Raw genomic sequence first — 25950 nt, 5'->3', positions numbered from 1 at the left:
TGGTTTGACCTACACCACAGTTTATTTGTAAACATTTGTTACATGTGTCAATAATTTAATTGAACACAGACTTTGTACAATTCAATGTATAATATTAACAATGTCACACTAGAAGAGCACAACTGTATTCAGTTACAGTTGTACTTCAAACTTCCAAAATACAAACCATTTGAAACACTGAACAAGAAAGGGAAAATCTGAGAACAATGAAGGAAAAAAGTGCAATAAATCATGATCAAAAAAACCTGAAAACAAACGTAACACACTTCTTAGCTGGCTCCTGAACATCTTCAGGTATATCCATCTAGCTTCAATACTGCTTGGGTTGTGCCAGAGCACAAAGCCAAACTGTCTTCTTCAAGCTAAAAATCTTGCTGAAACAGAAACTTAAAACAGCTTTACAATGTGTAACGCATGTGATTTTTTTCCACCAGTCAATAAAACTACCTGAAGAAAAGAAATTTATTTAATTTGTCTTTATTTGCAATACAATATAAAATAGATTCTTTTGGTATGAAGACCTTTGAGACCTGTTGGGTTTTTACACCATGTTTAAAACAAAAGTCACATAGTTTGAAGCCTCTTGACCATCCCAGTCACTGTTGCTGTACTAGAGTTTCAGGAATTTCAATAGACTTCTTTGGTTACAATTTATTCAGTAAACTTCAGATATGCAGATTTGAATATTTAAGCTCCTAAACTAGTGTTGAAGCCCCTAAGTAAGAGTGGCTTGAGTTCTAACAAACTGCAACACATCTGGAATTCTCACCATTAACTGTAAGATTTATGGGTATTAACCAACTCTGAGGAGCAGACTACTTTTATTGAGAAACTTTACTTCAGACAACCTAGTAACAAAGGATAATATCCTTCACTTAGCAATACTGAAGAATATGCAGTGAGAACAGTAAGTTTTCATCTATTTTCAAACTTTCATACAACTTGCACTATCTTTTCATACTAGTATGGATAGTGCATGGCAAAATTTAATACAATACAGCAAACTAGCTCACCTACTGCAGCTCACAGTAGCACTTAAAGTAACATCTATAGCCCTGGAAGTGTAAGCCATCACTACTGCTGAATGCCTCGACAGTGCCAGGTCTTGGCTTCATCTCCATGTAACAGTTCTCACAGTAAAGGTTTTCTCAGCCATTTATAGCAGATTGACATCCAATTCCTCTTCAATTTACTTTGGAGGAAATAAGGCAACTTAAAAACCACTATAGAGAGTATGTATGTCCAGTACAGAAAGTCACAGTAGTGTAAATAATCAACTTTATATGGGTGATGTAACTGTGATATATGCAGAATGCTAAGTTCAGCTGTTGCTGGTAAAATTCCAGAACAAAACTGATGTAATAAAGCAGCACTGAGCAAACTGAAGTACTACAGATTTCCAGTTTCTTAGAGCACAAGTTCTATGCTTACACTTCAGGAATGTACACAAAGCCAGTGAAAAAGAATGGGATCTTCACAGTTGTAAATTAAGTCACTGCATTATCCTATACATTTGCACATTTGTCCTCTTCAAGTTTTTGACATGCTTTTTTGATGCAGGACAGGATACAAACCCAAATGTTGCCATTTTTCACCTTGCTGCTGTTCAGCACCATCTGTGCCACAGATCCTTGACCCACTGTGTATTGCAGGATAGTAAGGACAGGATGATTAAGTCTCGTTTTTAGTTGTGACTATTTAAAACAAGGCAGTTCTAGTAAAGAAGGGAGCTAGCAGAGAAGTCTTCACAAACCACATTGCTCGTCCTCCTTGTGTGCTTGACGGAACAGACTTTTTTAAGCTGGCAAAAAGTTGTTAATACCTAATATAAACAAAGTCATGCTACATAAAGTCATCCCCTACAAATAGAGCCAGAACATGATTTTAGATGAAAAAGCTTACTGTAATTTTTTTCATGATCAACAGCTAATAGTTCAAGGAACACAGATTCACTGAATTTTCTGTCTTCACATCCTCTGCTCTTATCTTCCTTTGCTAACAACTGATGTGAAAAATCAAGAGCTCTGTTCTTTCAAACATTAATCAACAGGACAGAACTAGTTATCTACCTTAAACTCACTTTATGACAACAGGAATTTCCCACAGGAATCATCACCAAGTTCAAATTACAGCTTAAGTCTCCCAGTGGGATCAAATTTCAGACACTCCTGGTTTCACACCAAGAGGAGGATGAATCCATCATCATTAAGAACTCTGCAAACAGAGATAACCACCTCAGATCTTCCACAATTCCATAGCTCCACCTGACAGAGATGGGAGTGCACCACTCATCTTCAAAGGGGCCTCAGATCACCAGCAGGACATTGAGTCTGCACTAACTCAGCCTTCTCCTTCCGTTGTACTGATTTGTCAAGGCCCCACCATTGCGCTGAACTACAGAATTCAACAATCCTTAATGCCCCATATCATCATGATATTTTTATTTAATCAGTTGGTATCACTGAGCTCTCAGAGGAAGAGCCAAATCTCTTACCTTTATACAGAAAAAATTTCAGTAATACAGTACAAAACTAAACAGAATTTATGTCTGAGTAACGAACATAGAAAACTACTATTGCAATTTTGTGGTGACAGCATAGAAATTTAACAATCATCAGAAAGCCTAGAAAGGGCATGTTTAGTTATAAAAGAAAGATTGTCTCAAGATAAAAATAGTGCTGACAGCTAAAAAGCTCTCTGTTGCAGCAAGATATGCAGTAATGAGTAACAAGTTCTAGACAGTTTAAGTACTTCCCCAGTACTGCAACACAACACATTTTGTAACACTATTTTTACATGGGTTATGCTGCAGCAGCAGCATACACTTCTTAGTGGTTGGCACTAGGAATTAACCATAACAGAAGAAAGGCATTTAGTGATCAATGCTCAAGAACCTCTATTTGACCTGTTCCCTAGGTGTGGTTGAAAAGAACTGAGGAAGGGGCCCATCCATTCCATTCAGATAAAACACCTTCCTTGAACATGAGGTTCTTGGCAGGAAGAGGAACACCCATGTCTGCAGAAATTGGCTGCAGAAGTGAACTTGAAGAACCAGCATCATGGAGCTGATCCAGCGTTGAGATTCCTTCCTAAAAGCAAAACAAAAAACTGTGTCTTAAAAACAAAGAATATCACAGGTTAATCTAATCTGCAAATACACTTTGAGTTTCTGAAGTGTGTTACTACAATCCAGTGAACACCAAATAGTTATGGAAGTAAAAACAGAATAAACAAAATGAAGTATACAGATGCCTCAGCTGCACCTTTGTATGCAAGGTTTGGTTTCCAAGAAACCTTCAGAGAAGCTTGAGACTTACCACTGAAGACATAGAAAAAAATGAATGGAAAACTTTAAAATCTTCAGGACACCTATCAGACTGCTATTTACCTGTACGATGCTAAGATGGATACACACATTGGGAAGAAATTACTTGACCATATGCTGAGGGGAATAATTTCCCAGAAGTTTGGTTTTCTCATCTTAAAACTCACAGCAGCACCCTTTTTTTCCCTTTCTATGGACATCATCTAGAAAGGGTATCTCAGAGATGACATCTAACACATTTGGACAGGAGCCACTTGAGACTGACAGTTGGTTTCAGGGCTTCACACCTACTGGGAATCTCTTACATTCTCATCAGGAAACAATTTCAGGATGACAGCATCCATAACACTACCTGGTTAAGTAACCTGCAAATTCATTATCTTACTGAAAACAGAGTTTTAGAGAAAAGTCTCACAAGACAGAGCACCTAAGCAGATTCCACGTTAGACATGGCTTGCTCCCATGCAGAATTAGAGCAGGCTGCAGACCTGACATTCCTCTTTGCTTACTACACAAGATCCCTATTTCCTACCTACACGCCTAAAAAGTCCTTCCAGAGTCTGTAGTTTTACATATTTATACTCATTGAACACTAAGATCTAGAGGATCTGAGGACAAGTACAAAAGTGACTGGCATGAAATCAATGTTAATATAATTTATTTTTATACAGAAACATTGATTTGAGAGGCAGATAAATTTAGCATCATCTCCCTGGTTTGCAGTCAATCTCTCCAACATATCCAAGCAGTCACCACATAACCAGCAAAGTAGGCTGTGTTACAAGAGAAGTGAAAGACAAGTTTGCTGAGCAAGTGCATAAAAAACAATTAAAATAATAACACAGCGGAAGCAACCACAGAGTTGTGACAAGTACTAAATTAGGCTAAAAAGGGATAGAGAAGTACTTCCTTTGTCCTTCAAATAGGTCTTGAGTGCTCAATACAGTTACCATTTAAAGAAAAGGCAAATAAAACAAACCATGTATGTTTTCATACACCCAAGAAAGGCAAGTAGGAGGGCAGAAAGGATGATAGGTCATACAGAACAATTAACATCTGCATTATTGCTCCTTACCTGGAATGAATGAACAAAATTAAGGACCTGAAGAGACAGCTTTCTACTGGAATGTAGGAGTTTTTGAAGGCTGTTAAAAACAGAAGAAAATAAGCTATGGTCAAGGTACACAATTTTTTACCAGTGAAGTACCCCTGTAATAACTTGCTTACAAATAACTCCAGCAGTATCTAACATCATGTTACAAAAGCTTTCTCACATAAAGCTTGATAATATTGTCATCACTGAAGAGGTGCTTGACTTATCTGCTTTGAGTCTAGTCAGGTAAAAGCTGTTTTCCATACCATTTACACTGAATAAAATTAAACTACTGCAACTGAAAAATATTATTTTATGTAAAATAAATAAAATACTAGACTCATTCTTATCCAGGTCAGTCTGGTAACATGACTTTTAAGAAGTTTATTACTGACACACTGCAAAAAGGAGGTCAACTACTATAATAATAGCCTTAAGCCTTATTTTCAAGCATCCTTACTTTTGATTTCCAGAACTGTGCCTTAGAGGAAAAAAAAAAGCCACAAAAAAATCCACAAAAACCCCCACCAACCCCCCCCCCAAAACAAAACAGACAAACCCCAAAATCCCATTGTTGAAAGAATAATCTTTCATAAAGAAAAGCTGCAGTAAAAAGCATTAGATAGCTGGATCCTAAGCAATGACTAAGCCATGATACCAACAGTAAAGAAAATTTCCATAAGAGCTAAATGCATTTTATATCAAAGTATTACCAGCAATCTCTCCTCCCCCATTCCAGAACAGATAGGAGGAGGAAAAAAGCCTGTGCTAGGCTAGGAGAGGAATATGAGTAGGAAGGCACCCCAATTTACTCTTTTCCTGATCTTCTTTCAGACAGTTTGCAACAAAGAATTAATTTTTGCTTTACAGAAACTATAAATGAAAGCCTAATCTTAATCTCACCACAAGTGAAGACTAGTTGTACACATCTATGAGCCAAAAAAACCTCCCTTACACATCAGAATTAGCTACTCTATAAACACAGCTCAGTTCTGGTTTATAGTTATAGAGTTGTAGGTATCTCTTTTTGCAGAAGTTCCAGACACACCATCTGTTAAACCTGCAACCAATAAATTACAGCTCACCTTTCTTTTCTACATAATCCGTGAGTGGCAATTTTTCTGCAGACTTTCTGATTCAACTCAGAACTGAAAAGTGGAATGCCAAAGCATAATTCCAGGGGAACCCATTCCAGTTCAGTTGTGGGTACTACAGAAAGAACAAGAGATAACCAAAGTGTAAGAAAAAGAAAGCAAGAAAGCTCATTCTGGGGTCACAAATCTTAGATTTGGATCCACTAAACAGCTCATGCTTTTTAAAGACAGCTCATCTACTGAACTGCTCATTATTTAAGGGAATCTGAAGAGGAATTTCATATGGGATTTACCCCAGAGAATAATCAAACACTGAATTTAGATCCTTAAAAACAAGGTAATATTTAGTACAAGCCATTTGTCATGTTTTTACCTTCAAGGCTTTGCTTGACTGCAGAATCCATTGAGGGTTCTTCTATTACCATCTCAAATGATTCTGTGCTCCCATTTACATCAGATCCTGATGCCAGTTCAGTCTCTCCTAAAGGCAAAGTAATTCTTACACAAACATGCACATGAATAGAAGCTTAGTTACCTTTACCCAAGCTCTGTAAAGCTATAAAACTGGAGGAAGGGCCAGGGAGAAACATAGGGCTGGACTCATTTTGGAATGAAGAGCTATTTTGGGATCCTCAGCACTTATGAAAGATTAAGCTCTGGCATATAAAAACATCACAATTTATTTTTATATTTAAAAGAGTATTTCCTCCCTTTATTGACTGTTATAGTTCAGTCATTTATCAATCTGTATCAGGTATTTCTGAGCCAGTCTTAAAGAAGAATTAGGAAGTAAGCCTACTACCAATAGATTTACACTCAAAATCAGTTCCTATCTGTATTGGATAGTATTTTGTAGAGTCACAAATCAAAGAATTTAATCCTTTGCTCAAGTGACTGTATGTGAAATTAAGGGGACACAGACAAAAAAAGACAATTACTGGTAACCAACCTCTTCCATCAGAAGCATCACTCAGCTTTCTGTTAGCATGTTGACTTGAAGGATTCAACATTGTGACATAGCCACAAAAATGCTGCAAGTCCACTTTGTTTCTCAGTCTTTTTAAAGCTGTATGAATGCCCATGTTCACACGAGAGAAGTCTGAGGAAACAAAACATATTCCAGTGTCCTTTTAAAGAGGCGTCCCCACAACCATGTGGTTCCTCTCTAGGCCAGGGTAAGTTTTTTATTTGGATTTTTCCTGCTTGTAATGCTCCATCTTAGCGATCACATTGTTAGATATGGGATAACACCAAGCATGAAGTGCTATTTTATAGTATAGTAAGAGAGCCAAGGAGAAAGAAAAATACAAATAAAAGATAATCTCTCTCCTACAGAGACACATTCAGACAGCAAAAATGGCAAGGTTCAGCTAAGAATCAGGTGTCCAGCTCTTTCAGTGCCAGAGTCTTCTATGACAGATGCAATGCAAGATAAATTCCTCACATGGCTGAAATTCTGAAGAACTAGAACACAGCATTAGATCTTAACAAGAAATTTCAACACCGAGTTGTTCATGTCAAAACTTGAGAGATTCTCACTTCAGGGTTTCTTCCAACTTCATACTAGATGAAAAACCAGACATATCAGAGAGACCAAATACAATAGTAACAAATTTTGAACCTAGTAAAAACTAAATTAGGAAGTTAGTTTTATTTCTACTTGGCCCAGACTTTTCTAAGTGGTAGCCTAAATAATTTTATATTATGTACCTGGAAATTCATACTTTTATGACTGCTCTCACTTGGAGAGGTTATAGCCTCAACTACGAAAAGCTTCTCTCCTTCTCACCAAGGAGTAATGAGAACTTGTTAATTCCTGCCTTTCAAAATCAGTTCAGCTAGGCAGACTTTGAAGGAATAGATTTTGCTAGCAAAGCTTTTCCTGAGGAAAAAAACACCATAGTAGGTTTCTGATGCTAATAATCAAGGTAAGTTTGTTCACTTTTGGCCTCACCTGTCTTACAGTTAAGAAATGCTCAATACAATATTACTTACAAAAGAATTACTTCTGCAGTTAATAAATATGCTAGTTAAAAATTCTTTACACCTGTGTTAGGAGTTAAGAGAGGCCAGAAAACACATTCTAATTAGGTCAGAGATGACAGAAAAGGGAAGGTCATATGTCTAAGCTCAGAACAGATTTGTCAGCCTTTTAAAACTTTCCATTTTCTCATATGACTCATAAGATCAACAAAATTGTTTGAGAAGGATTATTGCAACCTTATTGCACAAGGTGATGTGCAACAGATGTGTAATGTAGTGTAGAAATTACAAGAAGATGATCCATTACCTCCCTGTTGCTCAGCTTCATCAAAAGGGAAAGGTATGTGCATTGTTTCTCCCATTCCATGCATGCCATGACCCTGAACAACAAGAAATTAAATTAGGAACAGAAAAAATACTCATCAGCTTAGCTCAGTCCTACTGTGCTCCCTTTTAAGGAGTAGCACCCAAGCTGATGAAACAAACCATTGGAGGTATTTATGCATTAAACACCTTGCTGCTCAGCTGAAATAATTGAAGTACCCCACCTTTGCCCTTAAAATGCATGTGGTAAACAGAGTGAGGTAAAGTTTCACTGAAAAGGAATAATTTTTCTCTCCAATTATTGGCTATAAAAATATTTTCTAAAGGCTGAGCACTTCTGGAGCAAAAGGGACTTCCCACTCCTGCATACAGAACATTTTTCAGCAGTCACAGGCCACTTACAAGCTGGCCTTTGAGAACATGTAATTTTATGTTTGTTACTATATTAAACATCTATTTATTTAAATGATTAATTCTGAGAGTTCAGCTGAATCAAAGAAACTGATGAGGAAACAATTTTAATTCTTCCAAATAGAAAAACCCAACTTACTCTGCAGTTTGTGATAAACAGCATGTTTTGTTCATACTTTACTGTAAGAGCTAAATACCAAGCAGTCTGAAAAGCTGTATTTCTTAAATAACAGTTCATAACAGCAGTCACTGCTGTCTAAAACCCTTGTGGACCCTTCCCTTTCATCCCAGTTTACTATCTCCCCTACTTTAGCTATCAAAACTCATTATGCTTGCCCATAATCACACATATATAGAATGAATTCAGTGCAAAACCTGTGTCTTAACCACCACTGAATCACAGCAGCCCTGCCTACAAAAGTTAAATGTATTTTTCAGCTCCTGGCAAAAGTGTAGCACTTCTACATAGTCAATATCCTCTACCACAGAACAGGTTAACTCAAAAAATTATGCAGGTTTTCAACATTTATACAGAGCACTCTGTACCTGAATTAGGACAGCAGAATGAGTTAAAGCATCATTCAACATTGTGAGCACATTTGAAGTAGGAACTACTCCTGGGTCATGACCCCAAGATGTTATTAGCAAGCGATCATAACCCTGGAAGAGAGAAGTTAAGAGTGTGTGTAGTAGTAATGAATTATCCAAGCACATCAAGTGACACATTAGAGCTAGGCATTAGCATATCATTACAACTAGGAGGTTATTCTAGGTAATTACAGCTCTACAGTGCTATACTTGTAACCAAGGATCACTCATGTTTGTATTCTTGGTAAAGACCTTTGAGATCTTGAGGTTTGCCAGCCCCAAAGTTAAAATTTTGGACAGGAAGTATCTGTCACCAAATCCTGTAAAAGTATGTGGCCACTGCAGCACCCTTCTGGCAAATAGGAGATTAATATAATCCCACATAAATGTAAAAGCAAACTGTAAGCTGGATAAACTAACACTATCAGCAAAGAACAAAGATAAATCAATCCCCAAAATATCTATCAAGGACAGGGTGGGGAACAGGAAGACAAAACGACAAGTAACTTCCTAGTTTCTCAGTTTTCAAGACTGAATTCCACTGCAACTCTGTAAGATTTCCAGAAATATCTTGACAATTCCCTAAGAAAATGATGTTACAGAACAGCAGCAGGAGAGAAGCACTCATATTCCCATAGCGGAAAAAAAATATCCAAACCAGGAGATCATTTAGTTCAAGAAAATCTGTCCTGTCAGCACACTGAAATTCATGAAGTATTCTGAAGTTTCCCAAGGCTACCACACTGAATGCTTCCTTACTAACAGAAGTGCACAGTCCATACATGTACAGGTGGTTTAAACTAAAGACAAACCAGGGTTTGAATCAAGGTCATCACCAATGGCCTTACAAAATGCTTTCTGCTCTAGAAGGCTTGATTCACTTAATCCTATGTGATCTTACAGTAAATCCTAGAAATACAGGTAATCTAAAAATTTTTGAAATCATAAAGGAAAGGGACACATGAAAGGTTTGAGAGGAATCTACAAATCAAGTGCTAGAGAGGACTGCTGATATAGGTACACCAAAGAATGCACCCCCTTCTCTGAATGTTTCCAAACCTTTCTAAAACATTTAGTTCCTCATATATCTACAGGATGAAAAAAGCGAGATGAAAACTTTAGAGGCCTCTGCAATTATAAAATTAAACAATACTATTTTAAAAATTCTGATGTGAACAGCAAGACCCAAACACTGCTAAATGCCCACAGCATTCCAAAGCAAAGTCAATAGATGCAAGGAATTTTTGGTTCAGGCAAGTTCAGAAGCTGTCATGGCCACTTCCATCTACATTTGTCTAGTATAGAGAATACCCAGCAGTGCTCCTTTGTGCTACATTTGTCTTTATTAGTATCTCAGAATGGGAGAAGGCAGCATCTGAGATCTTTCAGGCAGAAGTTGATCACCTGTGCTGTTTTGTGGGACTCCTTGCCAAAGCACTGAATAAATGATAAAAAGTTAGGTGGATTCCAGGCTGGAAGGAATTGAGGAAATCAACTCATCAGTGCAGAACCAACAATTCCAGTCACAATCTCTGTGTACAGAGAATCACATGCAGCCAGTGAGATCAAGACCAGAAAATGCAGGAGAGTGGAAGGGTCTTAAAAGGAAGCATTACATAATGTGCTGCTTCTTCCTGCTTCCAGACACTCTACAAGTCAGGCTACGGGGCTAGGAAGAGCTTTTTTCCAACCTAATGCAAACTTTATTAAATTATTCTGTCATTTAAATTGTAGGGAGAATTACAGCCAATAAGTCCCAAGTCTCCAGCACAGATTTGGACAAACTGGAAGTGATCATGTTAGCCACCTTTTAAACCATGCAGAATTGTATGTATGTCTCCTGCACACTGCTAGGAAAAAAGCACAATATACTAGGTCTCCATCTTTTTACACAGTTCTTCTACATTTTTCTAACACTGTCTGTGGATGGGCTAACAAACCTCAATTATTAAGACTGCGGTGCCACATTTTACATTTAACTTGAAAGGGGTGGCATTAAATATACTGGAGTCACATTCTGACAAAGGGAGATACAAAAGAAGCATTCCTTTAGCAGAACTTCAAAAGAAAATAAATCAAGATGCTGCACAAAACTTGCTTCTAAAAAAGGAACATCATCTCCAATGAACCATAACTCTGACTTCACCTGTTTTCTCCAAATAGCATACAGGATATCTTTGAAACACTTGGAGAAGGAAGGGAGAGTAAATCCACACACAGACTACCTGAAAAACATCTGGGAGTTTTCGAAGACGTGTTCCTTTAGAGAGCAACAGGGAGGGTGGTCCTTGTCCAGTTATATGGTATATGTACAGCTTGAACCAAACTGAACTGACTTCTGGTATTGCAGGCCCAATATGCTGAAGAGATCATTCAAGAAATTATAAATAACTTCAGATTGCAACCATCATTCATACATATTTAATTTAAGAAGAAACAGTTTAAAAGAAATACAAATCTAGTTTTTGAGCACTGAAATACAAATGCATTACTCTCCACTAACTTTATTCTTGGCACTCAGTCCAGTGACAGAAGAGTCTTCACAGAAAGCTGACAGTAATGTATTTTCTGTGATTCTAAATTCAAGAACAAAATATCTGTCACTGATTCTAACTTGAACAGAAAAACTCTTTGTAAGTTAAACAGAGGTAATTTATTAAATATTAATATTTTTCCTCAACATTTTTTATTAGATTATTTACAATGATATTCTACATGTTAATAACTTTGTCACTTTAAAAGGGATATCTGACAGATTTTTTCACCTGGGGTGTACAGCTACTAATAGGTCGAATTTCATTGGTGAGTGGTGCCATGGAAACCAGCAGAGTGTAATTTTTGTTGAGAACTCTGCTGCAGGTAGCTGGATCCAAACCAAGCAAACTCTCACATCGTAACAGGTCCAAGGGGAACCCTAGGTTCAAAACACAAGATTCTTAAACTATCACTTAAAATGGAACAGACAAAGAGAAACTATGATTTCAGATTTTCTATTCTCTGCTAAGCCATGAATACAGCATTTCCCACAATGAAGTTTTAAACAATTGCGCTAATTTTAATAAATTTGTACAAAATTTTAGTAATTCTAGGTATACAAGGCTGTCTGACACTGAATTAGTTCCTCACCAACTAACTGAACATGGGAAATAAACACAGAGATACTAAGACAATTACCTAAGTTTTAAAAGAAAAACCTAAAAAACTGTCGCCATTAGAAGAATACATTCATTTTCATAGCTTAAAAAATGTTTCTTTGACAGAACAGCTGACTCTTCTATATGCATTTTAGAAGCATGTGATTTGAAACAATCTCTTTCTCAAGTTCAGCTTGTCTTGCCTTTATTACCCTTTAATCTGTTGCTGTGGATCTTCAGTGCAAGCTCTGGCAATCAACTCTGTCATTAAACAAGCAAACCCAGTAACACAGGCTCAAAGGATGATGAAAAATATTTCAAAATATTTTTAAACAAGTAGGATACTGACTGCTACAACAGCAGCAAGGGCAGAAAGCTGAGTCCATGGCAGGCAAGTAAACCAATTTAGGGTTTCCAGAGGTGCTGACAGTACCATTGTTTGGTTGATCAGGCTGCACAGCCTGCGCCCCCAGGTCTTTATTGTGCCGCAGGAACAGGATCGTGTTCCTCAGTGTTAGGGCATGGTCAAAGTATCGCTGTGCTTCCCCCTCCCCTGTGCTCTGAACCTAAACAAGAAAGAAAACAAATGCAACTGGCAGGTTGTTCACATAAGGATCAATCACTGAAGGAAAGTTGAACAAATTAGCATTCTAAAGCTTTGTAACTGAGTAATAACCCTGCAGGTTTTATGCAAAGGTGATCTACAGCAAGTATTAAATGAAAAGCAGGTCTTGGCCATGCTATTGGAAAGGTCAAGAAGTACACAAAGACAGATCAGAACCATGACTCACTCTTTAGGTAAAGGACAGAAGTGTCCAGTCATCCTGATTGGTATGAAATGATACAGCAATTAATAGAACTTCTACATGATTCTACAGTTGTCCTTCTAGAATTATCTTTAGAAGGTGAAGTTGGCCCCTTTAACTGCTGAAAAAGCACTTTGTCAAACATGTAACAATTTACCTTTTCCAGCTCCACCAAGAAGCTGTCAAGACTCTCATCTGATAGTTTCCCAACTTCAAACATAGTGACTGCATGACTTTTCAAGTTCTGAAACAACAAAACAAAACTGTCTTCTTTGAGAACAGAATGGGCAAGTAGAAGTTGTACTAAACAAAATTACCCCTTAACAAATAATACAGAAGATTTTTTTAGTATTTATTTTTTAAAATAAAGAACTATTATATTGATGTCAAAGTAATTTAAAGCTTTACATATTTATTCTTGGCACAATACTTCAAACCATTTGTACATACTGGTGAGAGATTTCCCATCATTAAAAAGGCAGTGAGAGTAGAATCAAACAGGAAGGCAATGCGCTTCGTGTGTCCACTGGACAGGTTCAGGCTGCTCACACTGGCTGTTTCAGCTAACAGAAAACAAAAAGGAGGTAGATTATCACATTTGTTTTATTTTAAAATAGTACCATTAAATTTAATCAAATCTAATAACAAAGAAAAAAAAGGGGAAAAGTTAGTTATCACTATACAAAGCAAACCAAAATTCCCTTATTACTACTAAACTACTGATTAGCTTAATTCAGAAGTTGGTATCTTTGTGTCAACTTTATATCCACAATACAGATCAGTCTCATCTTCAGAAAGAAGTTATTTAGCTGAAAACTCTTAAACCAAGAAGTAGACACCACCTCCCCACTGAGTAGTCCATGTGACAAAAGGATCTACATAATCTCTGTTGCACTTGTTTCTAGACCTCTTTACAGCCTACATCACTCTATAAATATAAAAATAATTTATACAAATGTATTAAAATTTACTGTTAGAGCTAACCTGGATCATCTTGACTGTTGGTATCTGTATCTGTGGCTGATGACCCAGCTTCCTGTACAGGACTTCTGTTTTCCCCACTGTCCCATGAAAGCAGCATCTTTTGAGGATCCAAAGTACTCCTATTAAATGTGAATTAAAATCCACATCTATTGGTCACTGTAGCACCAGAGAAGTATCTCTGCCTTCCAGTGCTAGTAGTCCATGCACAGGCAGACCCAACACATGCCTTTCAATGTCCAAGCCCTAAATCAGTCAAGTTTAATATCCCTCAGGGTCCTGCTTCAGCAGAAAGGCTTATTTGAGGGGCTTGAAATATCAGACTGTGAAAAGATCTTAAAAATCAAACCACCATCATTGAGCAATTCAATGGAAAAAATCTAATCTACATTGCTCTCACAATCTGAAAAAGCATTAAAAGAACAGGCAGAGCAGTAGTTTTAAATGGCTTAGCAGATATTGAGCTAAAAGCACCTAGCAATTCTTAATTAATGCAGCTTGGCATTTCAACTTGGAGAACTCTGTTGATTGGTATTAACAGCACTTGCCTGGGACGTGATACAGATGCACACTTAGGTGAGAGTGTCACTGACAGAACTGCAATGGGTCCTGCAAACAAGCAAACTCTATGCACATATTCACTGCTAGCAGTGCCAAGAGCCACAGCCTCTGTAACAGCACACTGACAGCTGTTATTTCTGGTCCCAGGAGTCTAAAACAAATATACATTCATCTGCTGGAAAAGTGAGCAACTAAGTACCTAAAGGTCAAAAAGCCAGCACTAAGTAACAGCACCAAATGGAGCACTCTGCACTTACAGGCTGAATTACCATTCCTCACCCTCAGTTTAACATGAGAATCATGTATTCTTGTCATTATACACATTAGAAAGCCAAGTGAGATTTGTTATTCCAGAAGTCTTAGAAAGCAACCAATAGCTTTAAAAACAGATGTTCTAAGTTTTGCCTTCAATGAGAAAATAAGCCTCAGAAAGAGTAAAGACACTTACTTCAGTCTGTTTACAGAAGGAACATTCTTCCATGATGGATGAAGATTATCCAGGTTTATTACTTGGCCTTTTTTATGAGCAAAGCCTAACCGACAATACATGGACACAGCATTCTGCAGAACACACACACAGAATAAGGAACTGCTCTGGGAAACCAAGGCTGCAAACAGTGAACTTTGTGTATCCAGTTACACAAATGCATTGTACATACATACCTTTACTAAAGATAAGTCAATCTCTAACACGTTTGCCAGCTTAAAAATAAAAAAAGACAAGAAGTTGAGTCAGCAATACAGTACTGACAGGGCAGGAAATCACTATTTGTGGGATTTGGCATCTTTCTATTAGTTTTATTTCTAAACCCAGCCTTTACTGGTAGAAACAATTTTGTCTGCATCAAAGATGATGAAAAAAGAGTATGGAGCCTCATAACTGTCCCACTTGAAAGCATGCAGAAGAAATATGAGGCTATCTTCCACTTGGTAATTCCTAGGCTAATCTTGTATATATCATTTTAGGTTAGTCTTGTATGTCAGAAGACAGGCAATGAGGAAAACAAACCCTGGATATATTTAATGGGTATTTTTCAGATATGTATTCAGCAAGTTTTGAGAAGATCTTATGAAAACATATTTCTCATACTCAAACTATGCTTATGCAAAAGCCACATTCCTATTTTAAGCCAACACCCTGTGTGCTTTCACTGCCAAAGAAAAAATTACTTGAACTTTTCTCACATTAGCAAAACAGACTTTGTTCCAGTTCTAACTTACATAAAAGCCTACTTTAGTCAACTCTGTATAAGTTCATTCCAGCTAATGCAATTGTTTCACTGAACTGAAGGTACTCCTTCAAGATCAAAGCACTATAGAAGCTACAGGTTGCATCTTAAGCCTGGCAGTATGTGTAAACAAAATCACTGTATGTCAACCAGTATCTCTCAGTATTTTTAGCAGTGTGCTTTGGGCCATTTTCAAATATTCCTATCTCCCAGACACAGGTCAAGTTTTACTTACCTCTGCCACATTAGTATGTTCATCTATTGAAACAAATATCTTGTACAGTAGTGTTTCGAAGTAATCACCTTGCACTCTGTTCATCACAAAACCTTCAAGTGGTGGCACTGAAATAAGATTTACTTTCAGAATTACAATCTGGTAACTTAGTTTATTGAACTGAAACTGTACTAAAACAGAAAAATTAGTTTACACTTTAGTTTTCATGGCATCTGCAATTTTGAGAATTTCTCAGCACAAAAAATAAAAATCTGAAGACAGCATATGAGGTATTTAAAATTTCCCCATTCCTTAATAAAGTAATGCTTGTCAACATGTTTTCTTACAGAAACTAAAGCCACACTACCTTCCATCATAGCCTTGCACTTTCCAGCTCATCAACTACAGATCATTTCCAGTGTCCAACCCATAAAATGATTTTAAAATGTGGATGGAGATTAAATCACAACTGTGATTGGAGTAGGACAAAATGTAGGTGTGGGTTTTTTTCTGAAAAATCCCACACCACCCACATACTCCAGAACTGAGACCTCCAGAGCAATTATCTAAGCAGTAAGTCTCTTGTATTTAGTGGACTTTCACTTAAATGATCTCTACACAGCAATGCCAGGTACTTGTGCATGACCAAGTTCCAAAGAACTTAAGCCTTTGCAGATTATAGTGAATTCAGAAACCCCTGAGACCTCTCACAGCACAACAAGCTGCTCAAAGGGCAGCACACATGCAGTGCTAGTCTAAGCTCCTACACAGTCCCCAGGCACAGTCTGTGACTAATTGAGGTGACAAAACCCATGAATAATAGAACTGGTATCTATTAAACCTTACATCTGTCTGGAAAGAAGTCCAAAACCCATGTATGTTTGCTAAGGTAACTACCATTCTCTGTGCTATTCTTCCTTTTATTACAAACTTAAAGGAGGGTACTTACTAATTCATGCCATGACTCCCATAAAAAAATCTCATCTTACCTAAATACACATTCAATACAACCTAAGAATTCAAGCTGAAATAAATGCTATATACAATAAAAACAATGTTTTAATAGGATTGAAAACATTTAGTCAGTGAAGAGTTTCATAGCTCAAATGTTTTGTTTGGGAACAAGATGTATACAGACAAGCAGTTTCCAAGACAGAGAATTACAGAATGATTGAAAGGAAACTGAGAAAACATAGGCATAATAACATGAAATATTTACTTACCTGCAATACAGCTGTCATCAGATATTGGTACATCAAGGTAAATAAATCCTTTGTTGTATAAACCTTTTTAAATAAAAGGACAACATTTTAGAAAAAAAAAAAATTCAAAATACTGAAGATAAAAAGCAGGCTTCCCCACCAGCCAATTCCAATTTTAAAGTAATTTTTCCTAATAACCTCCCCATTAGAATATTTATTTGCAATGCACAGATCAATAAACCACACCTGATACCAACCAGGTGTCACCCTAAACCAGGGTTTCTCACTTGCAGCCTGATGCAGCACACTTGGAAGTCTGCAAGTACTTCCAGGACAGCACAGCAAAATGACCACAAATTCAAGAAGTTCAATTTTAAAAAAATAAGCAAATCTCTGCCTAAATGTTAACTTAGTTTTCACCATCATCACTGTACTGTCAAAAAGTGGGTTTTTTATCTTCAATTGGCTTTGCCAGCTGAAGATGCTGGCTTTGTTTGGCTACTCAGACCAGAAGTCACACACCTGGTAGCAAGGATACAAATTAAAACACATCAATGCTCCTATTTTCCAGACACTACTAGCATTTACTAAGCAAGATCTAAAATCAGAAATGTTCATTAAAACTTACTGTGAACAACATTGAAGTCTAAGGAACCAGCAAGTTGAGGACCTGAATCAATTATCTTATCAATAGCAGACTTCTCTGATGTAGTACAAATCTAGGTTAAAAAACATCATATTAGTTTCTTATAGGAATGAGTCTGTGAAACTTGATGCCACTCAAAATACTCCCAAACACTTAAGGCTCAAATCAGTCACAAGTAATGTAAGAGTACAGGGAGTAACCCATGTTCCTAGCCAAAATATTTGTACTGAAGAATTTACTGCAGTTCCTGTTCAAAGTCTCTACATTTTTTAGCTTGTTCCCACACAAAATTATGTATGCTCTAGGAAAGGAAATTAATTGCACAAGAATTTGGCAAGCAAACTCCACAGTATAAAAGATTTGCTCTTTAAAACTTCCAAACAGTGCTCAGCCACACAATTGGAATCATTCTAGAAAGAGGCCCATTACAATATCAAAGTAATTGGCTTCAAAAACTACCCTGGGTTGCTGGGATATCCGAATATGAGCAGCCTAAGATATTTCAAAAAAGAGATTCCATCAATGCTTTAAATATGTTCTAATTTAAACAAAAAACTTCTAGAGAAGAGAATAAATCCAGATCAAATGACTGTAAAAAAAACACCTGTGAGAAATGAAAGCAGAATGAGGATGAAACAGTAACTCATCTCACAAGCTTTTTACGTGCAAACAATGAAAAACTAAGCAGACACAAAGAACAGAAACAAAGAAAATATGTATCAAATCCACTGCCATTCTGATACTGATTACAGTGAAGCTGAAGATTGAGTCAAAGCTGACCTGTCAGGGCTTCAACATGAAATCTAAGAAAACATACTTTGTTGCTTGTTCCCTACAAATCATACAATCATGGACATAAGTTACCACAGACTGGTTGATACAAAATCACCTCTACACTGCACATAGCGCAGAAGACACAAAGGGGAAAGAGGGCAGAGCATGTCAAAGGAAACATAACAATTTCCTTTAGTTACAATCTCTAAGATACTCATAAGAGAGTTGCTGCAAATTTGTAACACAATCTTTGTGTATTTCACGTGAGAGCAAGCCCCGGCTTTCAGGGACTATCAGTATTCACCCAGATGTAGAGAAGCAATCCATACACACTACCTTGATGTCATCCTCAGTGATGTACCCAGCCTGCACCACCCACCACGCCTCGATGGCGATCTCCACAGGCTTCACAGGCAACAGATCATGGGCAGTTTTCCTTCTGAAAAATTTCTGCAGTGGTACAGTCCATTGGAGAGAGTAATAAAGAGCACTTCACATGCACAGACATTCATTTACCTTTATAAAACTGATCTGTACAAAGATCCATTTTTAAGTACAATGTATTTACAGACTGGAGACACACATGCTATTAACTGTCACTTAGCAAATTTCTCTCGTCTCTCAGATCACATGGAAACAAAAAGGAAAAAAAATATTTCCATCCGATATTGTTAAAATCTTCCCATAGGCTCATCCATACTGTAGGTGTTGCTAATTAAAATCCACATTATTCCATTGTAGTAGGATCAAATCCAAATTTAAACTATTTGTGACATTTCTAATTTGAGCAGGTAAGAGAGCACAAGTATAAAAACAGGGTATTTTAAAGAAGTTTCATTATTTCAAAAAACACAATTTAGGAACATATTTAATTTACTTTAAGGAACAAAGTACAACATTCTCAATAAGCACAGAGCTAAAAAAATACAGTGAATGTCAATCCATTAAAGAAAAAACTGGAGGATAGCGTTTATTTATAGAGCTAAATAGCTTCTCTTTCATTTACAGTTATTACTTTTTTTTACAGTTATTACTTTTTTGTTACAGTTATTGTTTTTGTTACAGTTATTACTTTTTTGTTCACTATCAGCTGCACATTTTGCTAAGCTCACTTTCAGTTAAAGGACTATGGAGCTACTGCAAGAGCACTTCTGAGTGCCCTGAAGAAAGGAAGGAACTGTTGCAAACTAAAGGCTCTACTTCTATCAACCATCAGAGTGCTTTCCACATGTGCTGCTCACATCCAAGGATGTCTGTGCCCTCATTACATTGCCTTAGAGAAAAACACACTGCAAGAATTCACACCTAGATGGATCACTGTTCCAAAATAAACTGTGAACTCAACAGCACACATAGAAACATGGAATCATTCTTTCAGAATCAGTAGCTGTCCCTGCTTATAGTGGCTAGGAGACATTAGTTATCTGGTACTATAAAGTACAGCTCCAAAACTATAAGATTAACAAAATTTAAAAAGTAGTAATTAATATATTTTCCTTTACTATACTTTAATTTAAACCAAAAAGCTCTTTATTAACTTGAGGAAACACAATAAAATTAACAATACACTACATCACATTCAATTTGCCACACTATTAAACTGACCAGGGCCAGAAAATTATTCCATTCTTCATTTCCTATGAAATAATACAGGGTAGGGGGACAGAAGGGTAAAGGAAAGGGAGGGAAAATTAAAGACAAACTTACTTTTGAAGACCTGCATTGGTTCATTAGATCAATATACTGGTTTCTTCCTATGCCAAGAAGTCTTAGACCTGAAAAATAAGTCAGGTTTCATGTATCTTAAGACAGGATTAAGGTGAAGGTATATTACACATTCTTCAAAGAATCAGACCTTCTTCTTAAATAACCTTTTTAGTTACTCTTACCCAAAATAAAAGGACAGTTATAGGAGCTAAATTCATTCCATAGTCCATCCACATTCTTTCACTGTGTACAGGTTAAGGGAAAAAAAAAAAGAAATACCCTATCACTCAAGTCACAGGGTAGCAGGTCATAACCCAACTCCTTTCCTCCTTTACTCCCATCAACAACTTCAGATTAATAGTGATAGTTTCTCTATCCTTTAACAAAGCCCATGCCATGCACTCGATTAGAACTCCAAGAACTAGAGACACAAAAGGCCACTTAATCTTCTAAGGAATATGATGGAGATATAGTTGAGTTAAACTGAATCAAAATTTAATTCCATAATCTCTAGCCTTCAACCATTAAGGAACCACGAACAGATAGTAAAAAACTATTCTTTAGTTTTAACCATATTCTGTCTCAGAATTAACTTTAACTCCAACTTCTAGTTCAACAGTAACATTAATGAAAAAATGTAATTAAGGAAGATTAAGTCAACTACACTGCAGTCACTAATCTGCAGCTGTGCTAAGATAACAGAATTGCTGGGGGGCAGCAGAAATCAAACAAAAACAGGAAAACTTTCCCTTTCTTCAAACTCCTGAGTAACACTAGATTTCCAACAAGCAAAATGGTGCTGAAGTTCTTCATCTGTTTCCCTGCTGTGAGCATTACACAAAGGCTAACTAATAATTAACTGAGAACATCCTTCTGAAACTAAAACCAACTGTTTCCAAAATCTGCAGGCTACTCCTCACCTGACTACACACTATCCTCAAAAATAACTTTATGAATGCATACCAAAGGCAAGGAATTATGTGTTAACCATAGAAAACATTTCAGTGGCAGGTTAGTAACATCCCTGTGCCATCAGTCTACATTTTGCTCTGTAAGACTTCTGAGTACTCTGAGTACTCTGTTCTCCTCCAGAAGTTCAAGGTTTTTGCTTTCCTAAGCTCCTCATCCCATACCCAGCTGTAATAGATAAAATATCTGGCACATCCAGAGTGTCATAAAACACCAGATCCCCTTGCCTCTCTTTTCTGGTACATCATCCCTCAATCCACACTGATGCCAATTCACAGGAGTGTCACCTCTCAGTGTCCTGCTAAAGCCTTCAGCCCAACACATGCCAAGCAAAGCACACTAAGAAAGGACCAGCAGCTCAGTTTGCTGATATACATCAATGGGAAATGCAGGCAGGTAGCAATGGACAAGCAAGGACAGAGGCAAGGTTTTGTACAATGCCTATGTGCATTCAAACCAGCCCAATTCAGTCCTGCCTGTACTGACAGACCTTTATATGAATGGCACACTTAATATCACTATTTAAATGTTTTTACACCTTCATTCACATACTCATATTTAATCAAACAGATGCCTGCAAATCCATCTTCAGAAGCTCCTTATTTCTAACTCACTGAAAGCAGTAATTCATCTGGGTAATACTTACAGTCAGCAGCAGTGAAGTTGGGTAAGGAATCATAGCTTTTTTCACTGTTCATTATATCCTTAAAAAGAAAATAAAACTTCTAAGTTGCAAGAAGAAAGTGATAGTTTAAGAGAAGCAGGTCCAAAATTCTGCCTGTTGCTTTTACTTTAAGAATGAAATAAAATTAAAGTAGATCTATTAAAGTCAGTTACCTTATCAAACTTGACAATTACTTGTTTGATCATTACACAGTAAGTTGAATACATAAAATGTGAGACTTCTGTTTAATGTAAGCTTTGCAAAGAAAAATGTTGGCTTGAAAGACTAACAAACAAAATCCTGTATCTCTCTCCACAAAAACAAACCAGCACACAGAATTGCCAACAGTAATAACAGAATAAACAAACAACTAATCCATTATGTCTGCAATCATTATATACAAAATGGAATAAAAGCACTTCAAATATCCAACAAAAATAAAGGTTGTCAGAGTGCTGACAGAAAACAGAACCATCCTTGTTCTCATAAAAACAGATCTGCTTCAGGCTTCTCAAAAAGTTTCCAACACGGTTGAAATGAGGTATTTCTTTTACAGTTTTAAGTGAAGACTCAAATCTCAAACATCAAAAGAGAACGTCTGGTCTCAGATTGAGTCCAACCCCAGCTCCATATGACAAAAGTTCAGCTCTTGAAAGGTTAATGGGGCAGAAGGGAAAACACTGCAGGTAAAAGCAGTTCCCTACAAACTTTCCTTACTGTTTGTTTACTTCCTGGCAGGCCTACACAAAACCAAAAAAAACTACCCAACAGTGCCTTGTATGCATTACTGGGCCATTACCAGCACCCTCAGATGGAGAACAACCCCCTCCCACCACAGCTCTGCACTCACCTCCATTATCCCTGTGTAATAGGAAAATGGTGTTACCCGCAGACCTTTGACCATGATGTCAGACAAATGATACGGGTACAACATGAGATGGTCTCGACTGTATTTTAACAGATCTTCATAATATTTACGTTCATCTTTCTTGACATGCTTAACTGCAGGGGGAGAAAAAGTTACAATGTTCCTTGATGTTCAACTTTTTAAAGAAGTGTTACAACAAAGGGTTAAAAATAGCATAGTGGCAATTGACAGAAAACTAGAAGTTAAATAAAGTAGTGGAGCAAGGAATTCAGCATCCAAGGATTTCTACACATGATACAAGCAGCCTCAGAGACTTTAAGGAGCAGATTTATTTAAAAGGTCACCAGGAAGTGGCCCATTGAAATAGAACTCATGCAGCTTGTAGAAAATTATCTTTTAATTATTTGCTTTGGGAAGAAAAATGGATTCAGTCAATGGGAACTAAACTGAAAGTCTGCAAACAAGTCATAGCCAAAAGCTCCTGTGAGTCAGGATAACTGTCTGCATCTAACCTAGTGACAGGCTTAACTAGCCAAACCCTCTCTTAATTTCTTGGAAAATGGCAGCACAACTACAATAGGAATTCAGTTCCACCTGCCAACTCGGTAACCTTCAAGAATGCTTTGTTAGAGAAGTTGTCAAATGGACTCAAAAGTCAGGATTTTTCATGCTTTTATTATTTAGAAGCATTTATTTTCAAGGAAGGAAGGACCTTTGAACTGGATTGCTCTGGCAGTTTTACAGCAGAGAAAGCTTCCACACAGAAGAGTGGGGCAGGACTCAGAGCTTACTTTGCTTTTTACTCACCTAAGTTATTCCGGTAGCGCAGCTGATTGCGGATGCTGTAGAGCACAACCTGCCTCTCATATTCCCTCTGGGAGTTCCCAAGACCCTTGAAAACATAAAGGCCTTTTAACTGACTTGCACAACCCCCACCCTGCAGTTAAACCACTGCAGAGTGTCTTACCAGGAAACACATGCAGGCAGCTGTCATTGCTCAGGGAGTCCCCCAGTTCAACATGACAGTATCTTTAGTCTCTCTGTGAGTTCAAAAACACCTTTAAATAGGTCTCTACACAGGATGCATATTTCAGCAATCTTTTTTAGATTATTTTTTCCTAGTACCACTCTGATAAAGGGGAGCATCTGATTTTCAAATCAGACATGATGCATCAAACATTTACCAAGCATTCAGTGTCATTCAGCCTTGAGAAACTACCCAGAATTAGTGTAGCACAAACAAGCATGGTGAATGATGTGAAGCTTTATTTACTGCACCTAGGAAACTTTTAACAAAAAAAAAAAAAAAAAAAAAAAAGGTGAAACAGCTCAAGTTGCAGCTTTGCGGAAGTTAAAACTATCAAGTGATCCAGGGTCACGAGATTAAGGGACAAGCACAGCACATTACTTGACTATCATGAAAGAAGATAAAAAGAGAACTTTGGTTCATGCTTCAGATGCCTTATTTCAAGAACTATCCCCTCAATATTCCCCAAATTACTCTTCTACTCTGCATCTGCAACAAGTGATCTGGGCTGTTTGGTTTTTCTCTTGCCTCTCCTGATTCCCTCATTGAAGCTTATACTAAAAGATATCCTTTCACAAAAAGGTACTTTACTGCAGGGATATTACATATGGGATAAACAAGAAAGATGCAGATAAACTGCAGAATCAGGAATTAGAAAAGCAACACTTGATATCAGAGACAGGGTCTGGAATTGATTAAATATCTAAAGAGGGAACCAAGTGTTTGCTCAAAGGACAAAAATATTAAGGACTATACTAACAATAAAGCAGGTAAAACAGTATTCCAGAAGTTACATTTAAGTAAATAATGCAATAAATACTGGCATATTTTCTATCCTGAATCACAAAGCCAACAATATGGCACTCAGCTGGACAGGTAAAGAAAAATCATCATTTATTCTCCTCTTACTGCTCCTGGAATCTCAAACTCAAGAAATTGCATTACTCGTGGCCTGCAGCAACTACTCATCTTCTCCACCCTTCCCCTGTGCAAGAGCAGGAACTGTTCAACAGCATCTGCTTCAAAGCAGTGGAAGACTTTGGAACGAGAACCTCCTCTCAACTCGACACAATACCTCCTCTTTGCTATGAGAGGCCCATTAAACCCAGGCAATCAAAATTTCATGAGGTTTTCTTTTCCATGAGCGACTTGCAGCAAACAATTCTCTGTCTACCAAAACACGGGGCTGCACAAGGCTCCTAGGGCCCCTGTCCCGGTCCGGCTGCCCCACTCGGGGGTGACACAGGGGACACCTGACCCGGCTGTTTGACACCTGCACCAAGGTGGCTGAGCGGGACCCCACATCTCCCTCTGGGACCCCGTGGCACCCCGATGTACCCCTCTCCTCACTGAGGCCCCCCACACACACGTACAGACCCCGCCTCCCACACACAGCACACACCGTTGTCTCATCCCCTTCTCCCCACAGACACCTCGCACACACCCAGAGCCCCTTTCCCCACAGAGGGGCTGTGCACACCCCAAACCCCCCTGTCCCACAGAGCGCCCCACACGCCCCGCGGCCCGCCCGCCCGCCCTGTCCCGGGGCAGGCAGGGCCGAGTGCCCCGTGTCCCCCCACCGCTCCCCGGGCCGGCAGCCGGGCAGCCGCACCTGCCTGACGCTGGCGGGCAGCCGGGCCCAGGGGTAGTTGTGGCGGATGTGGAACTCCACGTCGATGTTCATGGCGAGCAGGCCGGGCCGCGGGCCCCACCGCCGGGAGGCGCTCCGGCCCGGGAAGGAGCCGCTCCCGCCCCGGGAAGGAGCCGCTGCGGCCGGGGCCGCCCTGCCCTGCCCTGCCTTGCCCTCCGCCCGCCGCCTCCCGCCCGGCGCCGCTGCCCGAACCGCCCCGGAAGCGCCGCGCACGCAGTTCCGCGGGCGGGGCGGGCGCTCCCCGCGGCGGGGACGGGACGGGACGGGACGGGAGCCTCGGGGCGCGGCGCCGGTGTTCGGCAAGGCGATTGCTCACCGACCGCGGGCTGGCACTAACCGGGAACAGAGCCAAACCCGATATGCCTCCGCCGCCTGCCTGGTTGGGTTTAACAGCAGCGTCCGCCTAGTGCCGCTCGGTATGCGCCCGGGCAGACGCGAGGGGCCGCTCAGAGCGGGGCGGCTGCAGCGGCACAAACGAGGGTTCATTCCCCGGCAGGGAATGACAGCATCAGCTCGGTTGGAAAGACCGCCAGGATCATCTTGTCCAACCTGTGGCCGAACGCCACTATGTCAAATAGACCATGGCACTGAGTACCACATCCACTTTCTTTAAACACCTCCGGGGACGGTGACTCCACCGCCTCCCTTGGGCAGACTGTCCCAGTGTGGGATGGGATGGGATGGGATGGGATGGGATGG

The 25950-nt window shown here is 38.7% G+C and overlaps 1 protein-coding gene across 1 annotated transcript; it reads right to left on the bottom strand.

The window, feature by feature from the left end:
• FAM91A1 (family with sequence similarity 91 member A1) lies at nucleotides 1-25461 on the bottom strand. The gene is made up of 24 exons (XM_074556587.1): nucleotides 25213-25461; nucleotides 23381-23465; nucleotides 22556-22707; nucleotides 21688-21745; nucleotides 20073-20140; nucleotides 18702-18815; nucleotides 17574-17664; nucleotides 16967-17029; nucleotides 15765-15871; nucleotides 14964-15002; nucleotides 14749-14861; nucleotides 13743-13861; nucleotides 13209-13321; nucleotides 12916-13002; nucleotides 12386-12518; nucleotides 11584-11732; nucleotides 11044-11178; nucleotides 8777-8890; nucleotides 7803-7875; nucleotides 6462-6611; nucleotides 5886-5993; nucleotides 5504-5627; nucleotides 4401-4470; nucleotides 1-3089 (listed from the first exon to the last, which is right to left on the bottom strand). Exons 1-24 carry the CDS (start codon nucleotides 25282-25284, stop codon nucleotides 2913-2915), a joined length of 2514 nt encoding a protein of 837 aa, XP_074412688.1. The 5' UTR covers nucleotides 25285-25461; the 3' UTR covers nucleotides 1-2912.
• Between the last annotated feature and the right edge of the window lie 489 nt (nucleotides 25462-25950).

This window comes from Zonotrichia albicollis, chromosome 1 (genome assembly GCF_047830755.1).
Source record: "Zonotrichia albicollis isolate bZonAlb1 chromosome 1, bZonAlb1.hap1, whole genome shotgun sequence".
In the NCBI taxonomy this organism is placed as follows: domain Eukaryota; kingdom Metazoa; phylum Chordata; class Aves; order Passeriformes; family Passerellidae; genus Zonotrichia; species Zonotrichia albicollis.
Note: the sequence above shows the minus strand (reverse complement) of the source record. Positions and strands in the feature narration are given on the sequence as shown.

What these genes read in the sequence shown, in the direction of transcription:
- FAM91A1 (XM_074556587.1), bottom strand. Translation starts at nt 25,284, where the DNA reads ATGAACATCGACGTGGAGTTCCACATCCGCCACAACTACCCCTGGGCC. An exon ending in TGCCCGCCAGCGTCAGGCAG is followed by an intron (nt 23,466 to 25,212) that starts GTGCGGCTGCCC and finishes TATGTTTTCAAG; the next exon opens with GGTCTTGGGAACTCCCAGAG. An exon ending in AGACTTCAATGTTGTTCACA is followed by an intron (nt 17,030 to 17,573) that starts GTAAGTTTTAAT and finishes TTATTTAAAAAG; the next exon opens with GTTTATACAACAAAGGATTT.